This window comes from Salvelinus namaycush, chromosome 33 (assembly GCF_016432855.1).
Source record: "Salvelinus namaycush isolate Seneca chromosome 33, SaNama_1.0, whole genome shotgun sequence".
Lineage (NCBI taxonomy): Eukaryota > Metazoa > Chordata > Actinopteri > Salmoniformes > Salmonidae > Salvelinus > Salvelinus namaycush.
This window is the reverse complement of record NC_052339.1, coordinates 23,979,306-24,002,523: the sequence shown is the minus strand read 5'-3', so window position 1 is coordinate 24,002,523 and position 23,218 is coordinate 23,979,306. Positions and strand designations below refer to the sequence as shown.

Below are 23,218 nucleotides of genomic sequence, written 5' to 3'. Positions count from 1 at the left end.
ACGCCGTTACTTTAAAACCCAACCGAACGCCGTTACTTTAAAACCCAACCGAACGCCGTTACTTTAAAACCCAACCGAACGCCGTTACTTTAAAACCCAACCGAACGCCGTTACTTTAAAACCCAACCGAACGCCGTTACTTTAAAACCCAACCGAACGCCGTTACTTTAAAACCCAACCGAACGCCGTTACTTTAAAACCCAACCGAACGCCGTTACTTTAAAACCCAACCGAACGCCGTTACTTTAAAACCCAACTGAACGCCGTTACTTTAAAACCCAACCGAACACGTTACTTTAAAATCCAACCGAACGCCGTTACTTTAAAACCCAACCGAACGCCGTTACTTTAAAACCCAACTGAACGCCGTTACTTTAAAACCCAACTGAACGCCGTTACTTTAAAATCCAACTGAACACCGTTACTTTAAAACTCAACTGAACACGTTACTTTAAAACCCAACTGAACACGTTACTTTAAAACCCAACTGAACACCGTTACTTTAAAACTCAACTGAACACCGTTACTTTAAAACCCAACTGAACACCGTTACTTTAAAACCCAACTGAACACCGTTACTTTAAAACTCAACTGAACACCGTTACTTTAAAACCCAACTGAACACCGTTACTTTAAAATCCAACTGAACACCGTTACTTTAAAACCCAACTGAACACCGTTACTTTAAAACCCAACTGAACACCGTTACTTTAAAACCCAACTGAACACCGTTACTTTAAAACTCAACTGAACACCGTTACTTTAAAACCCAACTGAACACTGTTACTTTAAAACTCAACTGAACACCGTTACTTTAAAACCCAACTGAACACCGTTACTTTAAAACCCAACTGAACATGTTACTTTAAAACCCAACTGAACATGTTACTTTAAAACCCAACTGAACACCGTTACTTTAAAACCCAACTGAACACCGTTACTTTAAAACCCAACTGAACACCGTTACTTTAAAACCCAACTGAACATGTTACTTTAAAACCCAACTGAACACCGTTACTGTAAAACCCAACTGAACACCGTTACTTTAAAACCCAACTGAACATGTTACTTTAAAACCCAACTGAACACCGTTACTTTAAAACCCAGGGGAACAGCTTAACTGGATTTACCATCTTATCTCTGACTTTGTCTTTGGACACACTGATGAAAAGTTGAGATTTTCTGACCTAACATTGTTATCTGTTTTGAAGTGATACTACTGTGGAATGAAAGGGCAGAAAAGATTGCTTCTACTATTGCAACCTGTGAGAGAGCATCAAGTAATGGCTTATAGTACCGAAAATTCAATTTTGTCTCTGGTTGCTTCTTAACTTACTGTGTCACTTTCACTGGGCAATAAAACTTCCTTGATTAAGTGAATCATGAAGAAAATATTTGATGATTCCTTTAAACATGTATGTTGTCCTTGATATGACCCCCATTGGCATTATGTTGGTCTTCATCAGATGTCCATGTATTACAATAGACACTACTCATTTAAATATCCCCTCCAAGGTTTAGCTACAATTCCCTCCTCTACAATCCCTACTCCTCATTTTCTCCAAGTGACTGAATATCTCTGCTACAGAAACCAAATGAAACAAATCAGATATTGCATTTAGCTTTTTTTCATGCCTAGTATGAATATCTGAAAAGAGTCACACGGCAGACAGAGAGCTTGCACGATCAGATCTGATGGTTTGAATTACGAGGAAATGAATCTGGTTATCCCAGACATCTGGTGTAAAGACACCAGCCCATTTCACTGATCAGATATTCTATCGGTCTTAACCAGAGTGTAGAGCGAAAGATGATTGTGTTTTGCTACATTACACACTTTGTCTTCTGTTGTTTTCTTTCCCCCCTCATTGCTATAGTCATACTGTTCATGTCTTGAGTGTAAATAGAAATCGTAAAGATGTAATTGAAGATCACAATGTGTTGAAAATACGAATTAATTTTGTCAGTGTTGTTGAAAGAAATAGTCACTGCATGGAATCGATGCAGATGTGTCACTAGTCACAACACCCATCCCTATTCTTAAGGTTTCCCCCCCATTAATCGTATATTCACAACTCCTGTTGTCTGAGCATGTATGTTCAAAGACTCAGTGACGTCAAACAAATGTGCCATATGAAAGAATGCATTACCCAGTGTTGCTTCTTGTTCTCCACCATAGAGTTATAAACACTACAGGAAACATAGACTTAGAAACTTTACAGGAAACATAGAGTTATAAACATTACAGGAAACATAGTTATAAACATTACAGGAAACATAGACTTAGAAACTTTACAGGAAACATAGAGTTATAAACATTACAGGAAACATAGACTTAGAAACTTTACAGGAAACATAGAGTTATAAACATTACAGGAAACAGAGTTATAAACACTAGAGGAAACAGAGTTATAAACACTAGAGGAAACATAAAGTTATAAACACTAGAGGAAACATAGTTAGAAACATTTCAGGAAACATAGAGTTATAAACACTAGAGGAAACAGAGTTATAAACACTACAGGAAACATAGAGTTATAAACACTACAGGAAACATAGAGTTATAAACACTACAGGAAACATAGACTTAGAAACTTTACAGGAAACATAGAGTTATAAACATTACAGGAAACAGAGTTATAAACATTACAGGAAACATAGACTTAGAAACTTTACAGGAAACATAGAGTTATAAACACTAGAGGAAACAGAGTTATAAACACTAGAGGAAACAGAGTTATAAACACTAGAGGAAACATAGAGTTATAAAGTTATAAACATTACAGGAAACATAGTTATAAACATTACAGGAAACATAGAGTTATAAACATTACAGGAAACATAGTTATAAACACTAGAGGAAACATAGTTATAAACACTAGAGGAAACAGAGTTATAAACACTAGAGGAAACATAGAGTTATAAACACTACAGGAAACATAAAGTTATAAACATTACAGGAAACATAGAGTTATAAACACTAGAGGAAACATAAAGTTATAAACACTAGAGGAAACAGAGTTATAAACACTAGAGGAAACATAGTTAGAAACATTACAGGAAACATAGTTAGAAACATTACAGGAAACATAGAGTTATAAACACTAGAGGAAACATAGTTAGAAACATTACAGGAAACAGAGTTATAAACACTAGAGGAAACATAAAGTTATAAACACTAGAGGAAACAGAGTTATAAACACTAGAGGAAACATAGTTAGAAACATTACAGGAAACATAGAGTTATAAACACTAGAGGAAACATAAAGTTATAAACACTAGAGGAAACATAGTTAGAAACATTACAGGAAACATAGAGTTATAAACACTACAGGAAACATAGAGTTATAAACATTACAGGAAACATAAAGTTATAAACACTAGAGGAAACAGAGTTATAAACACTAGAGGAAACATAGTTAGAAACATTACAGGAAACATAGAGTTATAAACATTACAGGAAACATAGTTAGAAACATTACAGGAAACATAGAGTTAGAAACATTACAGGAAACAAAGTTATAAACACTACAGGAAACATAAAGTTATAAACACTAGAGGAAACATAGTTATAAACATTACAGGAAACATAGAGTTATAAACACTAGAGGAAACATAGTTATAAACACTACAGGAAACAGAGTTATAAACACTAGAGGGGGGGTAAATCCTATGTCCTCCACACAGCCTTCTCAGGGAGATAATGAGCTTGCTTGGCTTGAGGCCTTACTGTATAGTAGTTTGTTTGGAGAAAAATGTTGTTTAGGGCCTCAAGCTGAGCATGGCCTTAACTGCCATCCAGACATTGACACAAAAATGATCAATATGCTGACTTTCCCCAACATTACTTCAATAGTATGTGGTGTTTCTGTAATTAATTAAAGTCCCAGTGCAGTCAAAAATGTGATTTCCCTGTGTATACTTCCACACTATGAGGCTGGAATAACACCCCGCAAAACACCAGTCTCAACGTCAACAGTGAAGAGGTGACTCCGGGATGCTGGCCTTCTAGGCAGAGCTGCAAAGAAAAAGCCATATCTCAGACTGGCCAATAAAAATAAAAGATTAAGATGGGCAAAAGAACACAGACACTGGAAAGAGGAACTCTGCCTAGAAGGCCAGCATCCCGGAGTCGCCTCTTCACTGTTGACGTTGAGACTGGTGTTTTGCGGGTTCTATTTAATGAAGCTGCCAGTTGAGGACTTGTGAGGCGTCTGTTTCTCAAACTAGACACTCTAAAGTACTTGTCCTCTTGCTCAGTTCTGCACCGGGGCCTCCCACTACTCTTTCTAATCTGGTTAGAGCCAGTTTGCACTGTTCTGTGAAGGAAGTAGTACACAGCGTTGTACGAGATCTTCAGTTTCTTGGCAATTTCTCACATGGAATAGCCTTCATTTCTCAGAACAAGAATAGACTGATGAGTTTCAGAAGAAAGGTCTTTATTTCTGGCCATTTTGTGCCTGTAATCGAGCAGACAAATGCTGATGCTCCAGATACTCAACTAGTCAAAAGAAGGCAAGTTTTATTGCTTCTTTAATCAGAACAACAGTTTTCAGGTGTGCTAACATAATTGCAAAAAGGTTTTCTAATGATCAATTAGCCTTTTATAATGATAAACTTGGATTAGCTAACACAACGTGCCATTGGAACACAGGAGTGATGGTTGCTGATAATGGGCCTTTGTACGCCTATGTAGATATTCCATAAAAAAATCTGCTGTTTCCAGCTACAATAGTCATTTACAACATTAACAATGTCTACACTGTATTTCTGATCAATTTTATGTTATTTTAATGGACAAAAAGCATGCTTTTCTTTCAAAAACAAGGACATTTCTAAGTGACCCCAAACTTTTGAACGGTAGTTTATATATTCCGGACTCTGACATTGTTCATTCTGATAATTCTTAATTATTATTATTATAAAAAATATATATTTTGGGGTTATTGTATTGCTAGATATTACTGCACTGTTGGAACTATAAACATAAGCATTGCGCTGCACCTGCGATAACATCTGCAAATCTGTATGTGACCAATAAACTTTGATGTGATTTGATTAAAATGTGAAATTGTTAAAATTATGATAATGCCCTTTCAGTGTAAAAGCCATTTGAAAAGACTGCCAGAAATTTCAGACTGTTTTGGTGGGATGGAGTTTTGGCCTGCCTGGTGATATCACCAAGCTGTAAATTGGTTAATATACCAATAAGAAAGAGGGTTCCAAACCTCTCTGTCAATAACAGCTATTTTTTTTTAAATATATATATAGCAGTCACCTAACAATAATACATTACCAAATATAAGCTCTTTAATCCCACCCCTCAGCCACTCTCAGCCCATCCCAACCTTTCTAATCGTATAGTGTCCACAGATTGTGAGATAAAGATGAAAACCTTTCCTACGAATATTATTATACTATTTATTGACTCACTATGTCTTTCCAAATCGTCCAACACTGCTATGTGTAAGGTTAATTTTATGTGCATGTTGTGATTTTTTTAACCACTCCTGAACCTGTGACCAGAAACAAGCTACATAGGGGCAACACCAGAATAAATGATCTATTGAAGTCGGAAGTTTACATACACCTAACACGGAACCCAAACCGGCTGTGCGCGTGCACCGTCATGCGCCATCATGCGCCATCGTGCATACATTTATTTTGTCCCCACACACCAAACGTGATCACGACAAGCAGGTTAAAATATCAAAACAAATTCTGAACCATTTACATTAATTTGGGGATAGGTCGAAAAGCATTAAATATTTATGGCAATTTAGCTAGCTAGCTTGCACTTGCTAGCTAATTTGTCCTATTTAGCTAGCTTGCTGTTGCTAGCTAATTTTACCTGGGATATAAACATTGAGTTGTTATTTTACCTTAAGGTCCTCTACTCTGACAATTAATCCACACATAAAACGGTCAACCAAATCGTTTCTAGTCATCTCTCCTCCTTCCAGGCTTTTTTTCTTTGTTGAACTTATAGGGTGATTGGCATCTAAACTTTCATAGTATTACCACGACGACCGACAACACAGTTCGTCTTTCAATCACCCACGTGGGTAAAGCCAATGAGGAGATGGCATGTGGGTATCTGCTTCTATAAACCAATGCAGAGATGGGAGAGGCAGGACTGCACCTCGATCTCCGTCACAAATAGAGCTGACTTCTATTTTAGCCCTTGGCAACGCAGATGCTCGTTGACGCGCGCGAGCAGTGTGGGTGCAATAATTGAATAATATAGATTTCTACATTTATTTTGCAACGCTCGCGCACACAACCCGTGCGGTGTAGTCAGGGTATTAGCCAAATACATTTAAACTCAGTTTTTCACAATTCCTGACATTTAATCCCAGTAAAAATTCCCTGTCTAAGGTCAGTTAGGATCACCACTTTATTTTAAGTATGTGTAATGTCAGAATAATAGTAGAGAGAACGATTTATTTCAGCTTTTATTTCTTTCATCACATTCCCAGTGGGTCAGAAGTTGACATGCACTTAATTAGTATTTATTAGCATTGCCTTTAAATTGTTTAACTTGGGTCAAACGTTTTGGGTAGCCTTCCACAAGCTTCCCACAATAAGTTGGGTGAATTTTGGCCCATTCCTCCTGACAGAGCTGGTGTAACTGAGTCAGGTTTGTAGGCCTCCTTGCTCGCACACATTTTTTCAGTTCTGCCCACAAAGGTTCTATAGGATTGAGTTCAGGGCTATGTGATGACCACTCCAATACCTTGACTTTGTTGTCCTTAAGCCATATTGCCACAACTTTGGAAGTATGCTTGGGGTCATTGTGGGAAGACCCATTTGCGACCAAGCTTTAACTTCCTGACTGATGTCTTGAGATGTTGCTTCAATATATCCACATAATTTTCCTACCTCATGATGCCATCTATTTTGTGAAGTGCACCAGTCCCTCCTGCAGCAAAGCCCCCCACAACATGATGCTGGTCTGATAGGTCTGATATACCTCTACTGGTATACCATCAAGTCCTGGTGTTTTTTCAGGCTGAAAATATTTTATTGTTCTTTGCTAAGAAGCTATTTCTGTTTCTTTTTGACCATTTTATTTGAAAATAATCACAGTAAGGTACTTAATTGTTTCCCAGAAATGATTTGATATTGAGATAAAAATGACTGCATTGGACTGTTAAAGCAAACACAATGCATTCGGAAATTATTCAGACCCCTCGACTTTTTCCACATTTTGTTACGTTACAGCCTTATTCTAAAATGGTTTAAATTATTGTTTTTTTACACTCATCAATCTACACACAATACCCCATAATGACAAAGCAAAAACAGGTTTTGCAAATGTATATAAAAAGAAAACGGATTTTACATTTGCATAAGTATTCAGACCCTTTACTCAGTACTTTTTTTAAGCACCTTTGGCAGCGATTACAGCATTGAGTCTTCTTGCGTATGACGCTACAAGCTTGGCACACCTGTATTTGGGGAGTTTCTCCCGTTCTTCTTGGCAGATCCTCTCAAGCTCTGTCAGGTTGGATGGGGAGCGTCGCTGCACAGCTATTTTCAGGTCTCTCCAGAAATGTTCGATCGGGTTCAAGTCCGGGCTCTGGCTGGGTCACTCAAGGACATTCAGAGACTTGTCCTAAAGCCACTCCTGCATTGTCTTGGATGTATGATTTTTTCAATTTTTTTATTTAACCTTTATTTAAATAGGCAAGTCAGTTAAGGTCAAATTCTTATTTACAATGACGGCCTAGGAACAGTGGGTTAACTGCCTTATACAGGGGCAGAACGACAGATTTTTAGCTTGTCAGCTCGGGGATTCGATCTAGCAAACCTTTCGGTTACTGGCCCAACACTTGAACAACTAGGCTACCTGCCGCCCCAGGGTCGTTGTCCTGTTGGAAGGTGAACCTTTGTCCCAGTCTGAGGTCCTGAGCGTTCTGGAGCAGTTTTTCATCAAGGATCTCTCTACACTTTGCTCCGTTCATCTTTCCCTCGATCCTGACTAGTCTCCCAGTCCCTGCCTCTGAAAAACATCCCCACAGCATGATGCTGCCACCACCATGCTTCACCGTAGGGATGGTGCCAGGTTTCTTCCAGACGTGATGCTTGGCATTCAGGTCAAGGAATTCAATCTTGTTTTAATCTCCCTGACCAAGGCCCTTCTCACACAATTTCTCAGTTTGGCCAGGATGCCAGCTCTAGGAAGAGTCTTGGTGGTTCCAAACTTCTTCCATTGAACAATGATGGAGGCCATTGTGTTCTTGGGGACCTTCAATGCTACAGACATTTTTTGGTACCATTCCCCAGATCTTTGCCTCGACACAATCCTGTCTCGGAGCTCTACGGACAATTCCTTCAACCTCATGGCTTTGTTTTTGTTCTGACATGCACTGTCAACTGTGGACCTTATATCGACAGGTATGTGCATTTCCAAGTCATGTCCAATCAATTGAAAAGGGGTCTGAATACTTTCTGAATGCACTGTATGTGATCATCCTGGAATGACCCGCTGCTAATCTTTAGTTCTAATCAATAATGCTCAAAATTGTATATTGATTTAAAATTGTATTTTAACTTGTTCCCTTGCAGGCGAGGATGACAGCTTGGCCCTCAAGGGGAAACTGACCGTGGGGGACATCTTCAGGAAGGACTTCAAGGTTCACGACCCTGAGGCCAAGTGGATCAACAGTGAGTACTCTATTGATGTTGTAGAGGGGTTGGCGTGGGACATTCATATCGGTGACACTCATGTATTCACTGTGGACATTCAAACAGAGTTATACATTTATTTTCATAAGGGAAAATGTAAACAATTTTCAAAATGGAAATTACAAATTTCAGAAGCCTTTTTAAACCTAAAATAAAAAAGGTTTTCCTGCAACATCCAGGCTGTGATTAGGAGTCCCATAGGGCGGCGCACAATTGGACCAGCGTCATCCGGGTTTGGCCGGTGTAGGCCATCATTGTAAATAAGAATTTGTTCTTAACTGACTTGCCTAGTTAAATAAAGGTTAAATAAATAAAAAAATAATAATAAAACAGGGTGATCAAATTAAGATCCATAAAGCTCTTTTGTAATGGTAATAAACCTGAGTTAAAGTAGGAATTCTAAAGTTTTAATTTGGTAGATTTTATAGGTTGAACTTGAAGACATTTTCAGCACTGTTTTCTATTGAATTTAATGGGGCACTTCTGCTTCCTACCCAGCTAGCATGGATTTAGAATCATTATGACCATGGTGTGAATAACATGGATTGATCACTTTGTTCCACTAACAACAACTTCTACACCAATGATCTCATTGCCCATCAGTGAATCAGCTCAACTGTATATGTTAGCAATGACAGTGTAATGAGTGTGTGTTGAATCAACGTCAAGTGAAACGGTGTGCATGCCTGCTGGCGTGCACTGCGGTCATCTGTCAAAACCAATATACACCTAAACCACATTACCTGTTACCATGGATCTTGTTTTTATAAGAGAAGCTGCAGCTAATATTTTTGCATTCATATTGCTGCAATCATCATTATGAACTATCACGGTGTGGGCCAGCATGTACACTACTGTACTAAACATACACAGTCCAGAGAATATCACAATTATTGAAGAGAACACAGTCAATTTGGGAACTGCAATGATCAACGTCAAGTTGAGGTGATGGTTGAGGAAACCCAGATGCATTTTATTAAGACACTTTGTATTAGCCTCGTGTTGTTGAATTTCTGAGACTTTTTTTGGCTATAGTGCTACTGTTGTCTTGAACTGCTAAAACGGGTGAAGGCACAGGATTGGCTCAATTCTATCCTCTTGTGTAAAACAGTGAAAGGGTGCTTGAAGCCAACCATCAATCACACCAAAATGAAGTATTTATTCTAGTTGGACATGTTGCCCGGAAAATAAAATAAAATCAAACAAACCTTAAATTGCAACTGTTGAAACAGGCTAGACACCCATTATCTTACTGCTGGGTTGAAAATGATCAGAGCCCGACTCCGAGAGGTACTTTACAGCCAAAGGATTAATGAAGCAGTTTTGATTTAACTTATGCCTAATGAAGCCGTCTTCTCCTATCAGCCACTAGTCTCTCCAAGAGAGGGTGCAGATGGGCGAGTACACAGAGTACAGTACGTCAAGGACTGTTCAAGTACTATAGACAGCTTCCTTTCTTCATTCCTTCCTTCCCCTCCTTGATATAATTACTAATCTGACTCATTTAGATGATTGAAAGCAAGGCCTCTAAACATACTGCTTTCACCGATTCAGTAATATCTGATCAGTAGTGACTGTCTTGTTCCTGGTGTTTCTCATGACCCACAAAATAGTCAACAAAACAATTAAAGTCAATGAGTTGCAGCAAACTGTACTAGAACAAGGGTAATATGCATTGTCTGGATGTGACCATCGGTGCCTCTTTAAAAGTATTTTTTCTCACTGCATGAAACCAAGAATAAATACTGTAGTATTTTCCTTTTTAAATAGAATGACGCATTCTGTCACTTTGATAAGCTGATTAATACTTTCATCCATACATCTTCCAGGAGGCTGTATGCAGCCACTGTGAAATGAGTTGTCACCTTAAAGACATGCCTTTCTACTGTAGCTGTTTTAGGCCTGCAAAGAAAGTCTTCTTAGGGAGCCTGTAGATGCAGCTGCCATAGAAGGAAAGAGTTCTTTGTTAGTATGTCATATTCGTTTAGCCTTCGCGATGTGCAGAACGGTGAGCTTTCAGAACTGTCGGGAACATTTGCAATTATTGGCTTCCGAGGACAGGACTGAAATGGATGTTTTTATTGTAAACCTAATTTTGCCCTGAATTATATATTTTCGCCATACCTGTTTTCCTTGAGCCATAAATCAATTTCCTGGGAAACATTTGTGATGAAACCTCTAGAATTGTTTATGAATAGATTATGTTATTTTGTCATTGATAAGACCAAATCCTTTTTGGGGTCTTTTATGGGAGTATAAGGCTGTGCTCATTTTATTTAATTTTACCTTTATTTAACTAGGCAAGACAGTTAAGAATAAATTCATATTTTCAATGATGGCCAGTGGGTTGACTGCATTGTTCAGGGGCAGAACGATAGATTTTTAACTTGTCAGCTCGGGGATTCGATCTTGCAACCTTTCGATCACTAGTCCAATGCTCTAACCACTAGGCTACCTGCCGCCCCGTCATTGAATTCATACAACACAAGCTACTCATGCAGGTGTTGAGATTTTAATAACCCTTCGGCCTTGTTTCATCACAATCTATAACAGGAACCTTACTGTGTGCCTCCATGGAACTCTCCTACATTAGCCTTGTCCCAGATCTGTTTGTGCTGTCTTGCCAACTCCTATGTTTACAGTCATGCCACAATGACCACAGAAGTTGGCAACATTGATATCCTGTGTATGCCCATCCCCGACATAAAATCACAATCAAATGCACCCAGCAACAACATCATTTTCATCCAACAATGATAAATTCAATCCTGGTTAATGTTATGGCATGAGTTCTAGCAGCTGCTGTATGTCTGAATGAAGCAGCTCTCCTTGTCCGCCTATAATGACTCCTACACTCTGGTTGACCCCCCCCCCCCCCCCCTACACTCTGATTTGCATTAGAGGAGCACCACAAGTAAAGTAGTGCCCCCTAGTGTTTACAGATTAATTTTTTATAGAGAGTGCCAGTCATTCATAAAATTCAGATTACTGGTATGATTGTAATGAGCTAGCAGGTCAGTCTAAAAGTCCTCATGTTTTTGAATGGAATTAAGTAATTCATGCACCTGACCATAGTCTGTTCAGGTAAGTCCCCCTCTTCAAAAAAAAGACTGCAATTACCACCAGCAGCGGTGCGTTGGTAAATCCCTGGGGATGCCAAGTCAGGGGAAGAAAGCCATATTACAACCTATGTGTTGTGATAATTACATTGTTTGTTCTATAACGAACTGCTCTTAAATGCTAGTAAAACGAAATGCATGTTCTTCAACCGATCGCTGCGGGCACCAGCCCGCCGACTAGCATCACTACTCTGGACGGTTCTGACTTAGAATATGTGGACAACTAAAAATACCTAGGTGTCTGGCTAGACCGTAAACTCTCCTTCCAGACTCATACTAAGCTTCTCCAATCCAAAATTAAATCTAGAATCGGCTACCTATTTCGTATCACAACACACAAGATCAATCACAACAAAGCCTCATTCACTCATGCTGCCAAACATACCCTCGTAAAACTGACTATCCTACCGATCCTTGACTTCGGCGATGTCATTTGCAATATAGCCTCCAACACTCTACTCAGCAAATTGGATGCAGTCTATCACAGTGCCATCTGTTTTGTCACCAAAGCCCCATATACTACCCACCACTGCGACCTGTATGCTCTCGTTGGCTGGTCCTCGCTACATATTCTTCGCCAAACCCACTGGATCTAGGTCATCTATAAGTCTTTGCTAGGTAAAGCCCCGCCTTATCTCAGCTCACTGGTCTCCATAACAACACCCATCCGTAGCACGCCCTCCAGCAGGTATATTTCACTGGTCATCCCCAAAGCCAACAATAACACCAGGTGAAAGCTATGATCCCTTATTGATGTCACTTATTAAATCCACTTCAATCAGTGTGGATGAAGGGGAGGAGACAGGTTAAAGAAGGATTTTTAAACCTTGAGACAACTGAGACATGGATTGTGTATGTGTGCCATTCAGAGGGTGAATGGGCAAGACATTCACTCTTTGAACGGGGTATAGGACTACGTGCCAGGCGTCAGTTGGCCTCCGGGTTAAGTGGGCGGATGTTAATTAGCGCGGTTTGGCGTGTTATGTTTCGGAGGACGCATGACTCAACCTTCGCCTCTCCAGAGCCCGTTGGGGAGTTGCAGCGATGAGGCAAGATCGTAATTTAAATTGGGAGAAAAACAGGGCAAAAAAAAAAAATATTATAATTATAATAATAATATCAAGGGAGGCCAAATGCTCGCTGGCTTCCCTTGCTATTGAATTCAATGCTACAGGCGGCAAAAATGTCATGCACTTTTAGGCCAGACAGCATCAGAAAGATGGGCTAGACATACTGAGACAGAGGGGCACTGTTTCACTCACTCAGATGCTTTCTCCGGTGAGATACATTCAGCCTCTTGAAGGAAAATTATGAAACAAAGAGAGATCAATTATTTTCTATGTTTTTAAAATGTATTTATTGGCATCCACGAATACACGCCACTGTGTTTAACCTCATTGACCAGCGCTAGGAATTGAAAAGGAAACTCCTTCTGCTTACTCAGCCACCCACAGCCCTGTTATGGTTTCTGGTCTTTCGTTCTGGACCGGCTGCAACTCAAAATCATCAAGTTGGCGTTTGAAGAGGGATAGATAGCATGGGTCATCGCCAGAGTTTCATGTAAGAGACATATGAAAGAGTGATATTGATCAATATACATCAGTAGGATGGTTTGGTAGTGCTAATGGAATTTAATTGAAAGAACCCATCTATATACACACCATTGGTCTTACTCTGGATATTTTAGGAAATGGCAGTCTGTTATAGTGTAACATGTAACATAGTAGGCTAAGCATTATACCATAGATGAAATTCACAGCACATCCCTAGAAATGTCTTTATAGGCCTATGAATTCTCTCTATCACTGTCCTGAATAAGAATCTTACATATCTCACAATGCCGACGTGTATTAACCTTTCCCTCCCAGCAGGTATTTGCAGTCAATATTTCTGTTAAACCAAAACCACATTCTATTCATGTTTAATGTAATTTACTCAAGTATGCCCTATGCAAATGTTATGTACTCTTGCTTGTTGTGTTGTGCTGTGGCTCTGAGGCAGAACAATTTTTAAAAAATACAATTTAAGAACGTGAAAGCCATGATAAGGAGGTTTAATGTTGCAATTATGGGTCTGGTTTGATGCTGGCCGGTGGACTCGTAGGAATCAACAAATGGGCCAGCGGTGAAAAATGTATTGGTGTTGCTGATAACCGTAAATCAACGTAAAACTCCCATCCAGCCCACCAGACAGGAGCCATCAGTAGCTCATACACTTCTATTCACCTCCTACTTTGGGGAATGGGTTCATGCAATACGCTATAGAGATATGGCAAAGCTCTCTGTTGTGTAATTGTATTGTTGTATGAGGGAGGCTTGACTATGGCCCCTTTCAGAGATAAGGTTGAAAGGGGGATACCTAGTCAATTGTACAATTGAATGCATTCAACCGAAATGTGTCTTCCGCATTTAACCCAACCCCTCTGAATCAGAGAGTTGCGGGGGGGCTGCCTTAATCATCGGCGCCATCAGTGTAAAGCGTGAAATAAAGGAAAGGCCATGGGGAAACGTTTATGTATAGACGTCCTCAAGAGGACTGAACTCAATAGAAGGTAAACTTCCCTCCATGTATACAAATACATGCATGAGTATTATTCACACACCTCCATTATAATTGTACAAGCAAACAGTTTAAAAAAAAATAATCTTATTTTACCAGGTAACACTTTCTAATTTACAGCAACGACCTGGGGAATAGTTACAGGTTAGAGGGGGGGGGAAAGAATGAGCCAATTGGAAGCTGGGGGTGATTAGGTGGCCATGATGGTATGAGGGCCAGATTGGGAAGGAGTCGGCTTAAAGAGAAACCTAAGCTGCATACATAAGACCATATAAATGTCTCTGTCACCTGCTGCTTACCACCCTATGACCTGACATGCTAATGGAGAGATTGAACCGCTAGTGGCAAACACCATGCCACACACACAGCCACATGAAAGTATTCCTCCCACTCTGAAAATATTTTTAATTAGAGTTGTTTTAGAAACCCATTTAGTTTTATAGCCCACCTGATCCAAAGGGCATCGGAGATTTAAGACTGTATACGGTGGAAGGAGAGAGACACCCTTTTATTTTGTCCCAGACAGGCCCATATAACTCTCTCCCAGCTGCGTTTTTAGCAGCCTAACCATCGTCCTCTTAGTCTTCAGGAGTACAGATGACCTGGAACAGGAAAGAAAAATACATTTCACACCTAGCTTTACATTGTAGCCTCCGCTCGTAAACCTGTCGTTTAATGATACAACCCTGTTCAGGTTGTAAACTGGTTATAATGTCACTATGTCAACCAGCTTAGCCCCACTGGGAAGCTTTATCGAAGGGGAGACATCTCTCTGCTCAATGATCGGGTTATATATTTGGATAAATGTTAGAGTATTCTTTGGTGGTGTGTTCCGTGTTGGCACTCAGAGGTAGTATAAAGTAAGCAGTGGTACACTGTATGGTCTCTCTGCGGCATAGTGCCAGAACTCAGGAGTTACAAAGGAAATATTGAGAGGCCTGAACAGAATGAATGGGCTGCTGCGTTTCCCTGAAGAAGAATGGAGAGAATGGGACAAGTAAATGGAAGCAGAGGGAGAGAATAAGGTCCTTCACATGGTTGGTTAAGTGCGGTGACTATAATATCATCATATTCAGCAAGACAGATGGGCCTGGGAACTTAAAGTGTTTCTGATGGCAATCATTTGCCATCAAAAACACTATTTGGACAGATTGACTATGCGTTTGCAGCTTGAACCGGTTTGTTTTTAAGGGAATTAAACCTGGACGACATAACAAAAATAGCTAAATGAGGGTGAGGAGAAGGTACAATTTGAGGAATAGAGAGTTATATTTTAGCTTTGTCCTTGGTGTTTTATCCCTTACTGAAAAAAACAGATGCAAATGCATAAAATATGTAGATATGTTTGACTAATAGTCCATGGATTGGGAAGTAAAGCTTCACTTCTTTCTCCTGGAAGCTAGCCTGGTGGCCAGAGCTGTGCTGACTGTGGATATGCATGGTATTCTCTCATTCTAATGAAGCTGTCATCTTCAGTTAGTGCAGGGAACGGCTTGCCTGAAGCCTCAATGAGGCACACAGGTACAAAGCATACAGTCAAATGAAAGCTGTAGGGTTCAGAGGAGGGGATGGCAGAGTGCTAGTGTGAGATCATAGCAGCCATTAGAGTTTAAGTGGGAATATTCACAAGGTACATGGTCTTTGAAGTGATGTGTTGTTGGAAAGGGGAATGTCTATGGCACGTTAACTCATTTTACAGTACATATGATTTCTTTCTTTCTCTCTCTCTCTCTTTCGCACACACACACAACTGTCCTCCTGTGATCTGTAGTGAGTGAGGGATGTTGCCCAGAGCAGGAGACTGAATGAATAAGACATGTTGCAGGAGCAGAGGTGAAGATCACAGGGGGAAGCCAATGCCCTGGGCTAACGCCGAGCCAGTCAAGGGACCCCTGATGAAGACCTAGTGGAAGGAGAAGGAGGGCAAGATGGAGTGAGGGAGAGTGTCAGAGAGCAAGACTGAGAATTCCCTTGGTGGTGTGAAACAGGGATGAATAGATGGCAATGGTCTGAGGAAGCCCTGGTGTCTTTGAAAGGAAAGGAAAGACGGGAGTCTGTATAGCGACAGAGAGGGAGAGTGGTGGAGAAGAGGACAGGGTGAGGGCTGAAATTATGGACTCTGTTGGGGTGCATGGTTGGCATGGAAAGAAAGAGTGATCTCAGGTGACTGTAAGGGTGGTAAACGGATAAATACAAACTACATACAGAATAAAGATTGGACTCTGAGGGAGGGAAAAAGACAGGCGGAAAGACAGTTGAAAAATATGGCCAACCAAGTGTATGTTTAGGATGAAGTTCGGAGATAACATATCTAAAGGGGGAGGAGAAGAGATGGAAAGATGATAGGAGGAGAAGAGATGGAAAGAGGAGAGTAGCTTACCTTAGCTTACCTTGGATACAAAACAGGAAAAAGGAATAGCATATTAGAAGATATAATGGATTGATGGACTTCTTTCCCAGATGCTCTCAAGTGCTTTACATTGATATGATGGACATGTGCTGATTCAAAGGATAGAAAAATAAAAAGTGAGTACTTAGGATTCAGGATGAGATTCAGTGAGACGGGACGAGCAATCAGGATGCACTATATTTTAATCTTTACTCCTGATACGAAGCTGTTAATATATTCCAGTAAACTGGAGCGCTGTTGATTGCATAATTTGCATTCATTATTTGACCAGTGCAATCTAAAAACCCAGAATTGTCAATCATAATTTTGTGAATGAATGTCATTGTGATGGACAATTAGTTATCCCAGCAGATATAGAATGCTCCCCATAACAATCTGTAGTCCCTGATTAACACTCTAAACCAGAGCTGTTTGCTCGGCTCTTATTGGCTCTTGACTGAAACAACATTCAGAAATAGGCTTTATCGTCCTTGTCTGGTAAAGGGCAAAGTCATTGTGAAGATAGGAAAACTAAATTCACTTTTATCTCTTTTTTGCAATTGTTTACTCACTCTGGAGACGGTCTTTGTGATTGCAGGTGTAACTGTGTTGATTGTTTCCACTTGCCACTGCAGAAATATGTATTTAATGATTATGTATTTCTATTGGTTGGTTGAATTTACATATCAATAAGGTGTTATGCCATTGGTTAAGCTTGCAGATAGGGGGAGATTGCGAATGTCAATTCTTCCCAGTCTGATATTGACCTGCAAGCGGTAGGTCACGTTATGAAATACTGGATTCTATGTTCAGATTTACAATGTGTAGGAGTTCATGTCCTGATGTGTGTGTGTGTATATACAGTACCAGTCACAAGTTTGGACACACCTACTCATTCAAGGGTTTTTCTTTATTTTTTTATTATTTTCTACATTGTAGAATAATAGTGAAGACATCAAAACTATGAAATAACACATACGGAATCATGTATTAACCCAATTTCTTTTAAACAAATCAAAATATATTTTTGATTTTTCAAAGTAGCCACCCTTTGCCTTGATGACAGCTTTGCACACTCTCCTCTATTTTTAAATGTTTTATTTAACCTTTATTTAACCTTTATTTAACCAGGCAAGTCAGTTAAGAACAAATTCTTATTTACAATGACGGCCTACCGAAAGGCAAAAGGCCTCCTGCGGGGACGGGGGCCTGGGATTAAAAATGTAAAATAAATACAATATAAATATAGGACACACATCACAACAAAACACACATCACAACAAGAGAGACAACACTACATAAAGAGACAGCAACATAGCAAGGCAGCAACACATGACAACACAGCATGGTAGCAACACAACATAACAACAACATGGTAGCAACACAACATGGTAGCAGCACAAAACATGGTACAAACATTATTGGGCACAGACAGCACAAAGGCCAAGAAGGTAGAGACAATATATCACACAAAGCAGCCACAACTGTCAGTAAGAGTGTCCGTGATTGAGTCTTTGAATGAAGAGATTACTTATCACCGCAGTACATTCCTCTATAGCCCCAGTACATTCCTCTATAGCCCCAGTACATTCTCTAAATCCCCAGTACATTCCTCTATAGCCCCAGTACATTCTCTATAGCCCCAGGACTTTACTCTATAGCCCCAGTACATTTGTCTATATCCCCAGTACATTCCTCTATAGCCCCAGTACATTCCTCTATAGCCCCAGTACATTCCCTATAGCCCCAGTACATTCCTCTATAGCCACAGTACATACGCTATAGCCCCAGTACATTCTCTATAGCCACAGTACATTCCTCTATAGCCCCAGTACATTCCCTATAGCCCCAGTACATTCCTCTATAGCCACAGTACATACGCTATAGCCCCAGTACATTCTCTATAGCCACAGTACATTCCTCTATAGCCCCAGTACATTCCCTATAGCCCCAGTACATTCCTCTATAGCCACAGTACATACTCTATAGCCCCAGTACATTCCTCTTTAGCCCCAGTACATTCCTCTATATCCCCAATACATTCCTCTATAGCCCCAGTACATTCCTTTATAGCCCCAGTACATTCCTCTATAGCCCCAGTACATTCCTCTATAGCCCCAGTACATACTCTATAGCCCCAGTACATTCCTCTATAGCCCCAGTACATTCCCTATAGCCCCAGTACATTCCTCTATAGCCCCAGTACATTCTCTATAGCTACAGTACATACTCTATAGCCCCAGTACATTCTCTATAGCTACAGTACATTCCTCTATAGCCCCAGTACATTCCTCTATAGCCACAGTACATACTCTATAGCCCCAGTACATTCCTCTATAGCCCCAGTACATTCCTCTATATCCCCAATACATTCCTTTATAGCCCCAGTACATTCCTTTATAGCCCTAATACATTCTCTATAGCCCCAGTACATTCCTCTATAGCTCCAGTACATTCTCTATAGCCCCAGGACTTTACTCTATAGCCCCAGTACATTTGTCTATATCCCCAGTACATTCCTCTATAGCCCCAGTACATTCCTCTATAGCCCCAGTACATTCCCTATAGCCCCAGTACATTCCTCTATAGCCACAGTACATACGCTATAGCCCCAGTACATTCTCTATAGCCACAGTACATTCCTCTATAGCCCCAGTACATTCCCTATAGCCCCAGTACATTCCTCTATAGCCACAGTACATACTATATAGCCCCAGTACATTCCTCTTTAGCCCCAGTACATTCCTCTATATCCCCAATACATTCCTCTATAGCCCCAGTACATTCCTTTATAGCCCCAGTACATTCCTCTATAGCCCCAGTACATTCCTCTATAGCCCCAGTACATACTCTATAGCCCCAGTACATTCCTCTATAGCCCCAGTACATTCCCTATAGCCCCAGTACATTCCTCTATAGCCCCAGTACATTCTCTATAGCTACAGTACATACTCTATAGCCCCAGTACATTCTCTATAGCTACAGTACATTCCTCTATAGCCCCAGTACATTCCTCTATAGCCACAGTACATACTCTATAGCCCCAGTACATTCCTCTATAGCCCCAGTACATTCCTCTATATCCCCAATACATTCCTTTATAGCCCCAGTACATTCCTTTATAGCCCTAATACATTCTCTATAGCCCCAGTACATTCCTCTATAGCTCCAGTACATTCCTTTATAGCCCCAGTACATTCCTCTATAGCCCCAGTACATTCCTCTATATCCCCAGTTCATTCCTCTATAGCCCCAGTACATTCCTTTATAGCCCCAGTACATTCCTCTATAGCCCCAGTACATTCCTTTATAGCCCCAGTACATTCCTTTATAGCCCCAGTACATTCCTCTATAGCCCCAATACATTCCTCTATAGCCCCAGTACATTCATCTATAGCCCCAGTACATTCCTTTATAGCCCCAGTACATTCCTCTATAGCCCCAGTACATTCCTCTATAGCCCCAGTATATTCTCTATAGCCACAGTACATACTCCATAGCCCCAGTACATTCCTCTATAGCCCCAGTACATTCCTCTATAGCCCCAGTACATACTCTATAGCCCCAGTACATTCCTCTATAGCCCCAGTACATTCCTTTATAGCCCCAGTACATTCTTTATAACCCCAGTGCATTCTCTATAGCCCCAGTACATTCTCTATAGCCCCAGTACATTCCTCTATAGCCACAGTACATTCCTCTATAGCCACAGTACATACTCTATAGCCACAGTACATTCCTCTATAGCCCCAGTACATTCCTCTATAGCCCCAGTACATTCCTCTATAGCCACAGTACATACTCTATAGCCACAGTACATACTATATAGCCACAGTACATACTCTATAGCCACAGTACATTCCTCTATAGCCACAGTACATTCCTCTATAGCCCCAGTACATTCCTTTATAGCCCCAGTACATTCTCTATTGCCCAAGTACATTCCTCTATAGCCCCAGTACATTCTCTATAGCCACAGTACATTCCTCTGTAGCCCCAGTACATACTCTATAGCCCCAGTACATTCCTCTATAGCCCCAGTACATTCTCTATAGCCACAGTACATTCCTCTATAGCCCCAGTACATACTCTATAGCCCCAGTACATTCCTCTATAGCCCCAGTACATTCTCTATAGCCCCAGTACATTCCTCTATAGCCCCAGTACATTCCTTTATAGCCCCAGTACATTCCTCTATAACAGGGTTTCCCAAAGTCGGTCGGTCATCAAGCTTTCAATATTTAAATCAGCTGTGTAGTGCTAGGGTAAAAAACTAAACGTGCACCCAGGGGGGCCCCAGGACTGACTTTGGGAAACCCTGCTCTATTCTATAGCCCCAGCACATTCCTCTATAGCCCCAGTGCATTCCTCCCACTGTAAATTCCATGTTTAACACCAATGTAGAGAATCCCACTTCTGACACAAATGTAGAGAATCCCACTTCTGACACCAATGTAGGAAATCCCACTTCTGACACCAATATAGAGAATCCCATCTGACACCAATGTAGGGAATCCCACTTCCGACACCAATGTAGAGAATCACACTTCTGACACCAATGTAGAGAGCTCAGGGACCAACTGTCAGTGTATGGATCCAAGATGCACTGCCAATGCACCAACTGGCCACTCTGCATCCAAACACTTTGCTCTCTGATATTAAGTGTCCAAATTACAGACGATTGCGAGGACATAGGACTATTATCAGACATTATGAAAAGTTTGATAGCCTTTGTGAAGTAATATTTCTTGCTCTGTGACTTTGCTCTATCTCTGTTCAACAGGTAATGAGCTACTGTATCGCACACGTGAGGGGGATGTTGTCAGGCTCAACATGGAGACATATGAGAGGACAGTACTGGTGCACAACAAAAAGTTTGTGAGTCTCTACAGCTATCTATTTTTTTCCATAGTGTAATTTATTAAATGTTTTATTATTAGAACTTTTCAGCATATCAAAGCACCCAAAGTGTACTGAAACAATCCATCATTACCACATCATTTGATCAGGCTCGTTAACATTTTGGGTCAGTGTTGAAACGGCCGAGGTGACGACACACAACATTATGTCTCTCTGAAATCAGAAAGAGCCTCAAGAAGATTAATGCATCTCCCGCCCATGCCCTGCACTGAGCAATCCGTCAAACGCAGTCATTATAGGATTACCTTAATGAAAAACACTACGCATGGTTAAATGTAATCTTTTTGTATTTTTTTTTTCTCTCTCTCTCTCTCTCTCTCTCTCTCTCTCTGTCTGTCTCTGTCTCTGTCTCTGTCTCTCTGTCTCTCTGTCTCTCTGTCTCTGTTTTTCAGGAAATGTACAAAGCCAGCAAGTATGAAGTGTCTCCTGACATGAAGCATGTGCTGCTCGCCTACAACGTGGCACCGGTGAGCTCTTTCATTTGTTTGCGTGTTTTTGGAATTAGCGGAATGACAGGCAAATATGTCATCGGTCTTTGAAGGGAAACGTGGCGAGACGGTGGGGGAGAAAAAGTAATCATGGCGTCCGGGTAGAGGCATGTCGTACCCCACTGCCTCTCAGCCACCGTAGAGAGAAACCAGCTGAGTGGAACTGTACTCTTCAGAGAGTGACCAAAACACAAACAAACCTCACAACACAGCCGGGACAGAGGGATGAGGAGGAAAGTGGAGGGGTGCAGGGGATGGGGAAAACAAAGGGAGGGAATTGGGCAAGCAGGAGAGTAGAGAGTGAGAGAGTAGGAGGAAAGGGAATGGGATGGGAGGTTTTTCTGCTACAGCGGTTACTGCATTATGTAATGGCTCAGGTAGCTAACTACTGCAATGTGAGATCCATGACACAGTCTGAAAAATAATTAGTATGTCAGGGGATATAAGCCCATTGAGACAACAGGAAGGTCCTGATGGATGGAGTGTGTGTGTGTGTGTGTGTGTGTGTGTGTGTGTGTGTGTGTGTGTGTGTGTGTGTGTGTGTGTGTGTGTGTGTGTGTGTGTGTGTGTGTGTGTGTGTGTGTGTGTGTGTGTGTGTGTGTGTGTGTGTGTGTGTTTTGTGTGTGTGTGTGTGTTAGACAGTGAATTTGTTATTTCATAATCGTCCTCCAGAGCCCTGGTAGATGACAGCTCCGTCCCCCAGCTGTCATTGCACAGGCGCACGCTCTTGCACACACACACACACACACACACACACACACACACACACACACACACACACACACACACACACACACATCATGCTGCTGCTTGCCCTTCACAGAGAATATCTCTCTCTCTCTCTCTCTCTCTCTCTCTCTCTCTCTCTCTCTCTCTCTCTCTCTCCCAACTCTAAGGGAGCGGTTCAGAATTTACTGAACGTGACTAATTACTAAGTAGAATACAATGTAATCTCCCATCATATGTACTTCCATTCTGATGGTAATTACTAAAACATGTTTTTAATGGCCAAGTCAATCAGTCTTCTTTATGACCGTCTCCAATCATTCTTC

At 40.8% G+C, this 23,218-nt stretch overlaps 1 protein-coding gene across 1 annotated transcript in view; it reads left to right on the top strand.

Annotated features, from left to right (window-relative positions):
• The window catches only part of LOC120027883 (dipeptidyl aminopeptidase-like protein 6), a 250,075-nt gene that overhangs the window by 177,217 nt on the left and 49,640 nt on the right, over positions 1-23,218 (top strand). Inside the window, exons 3-5 of the mRNA XM_038972981.1 lie at positions 8,572-8,670; positions 21,542-21,636; positions 22,071-22,145. Of these exons, the coding sequence (XP_038828909.1) occupies positions 8,572-8,670; positions 21,542-21,636; positions 22,071-22,145 (269 nt within the window). The remainder of the gene's footprint in view (positions 1-8,571; positions 8,671-21,541; positions 21,637-22,070; positions 22,146-23,218) is intronic.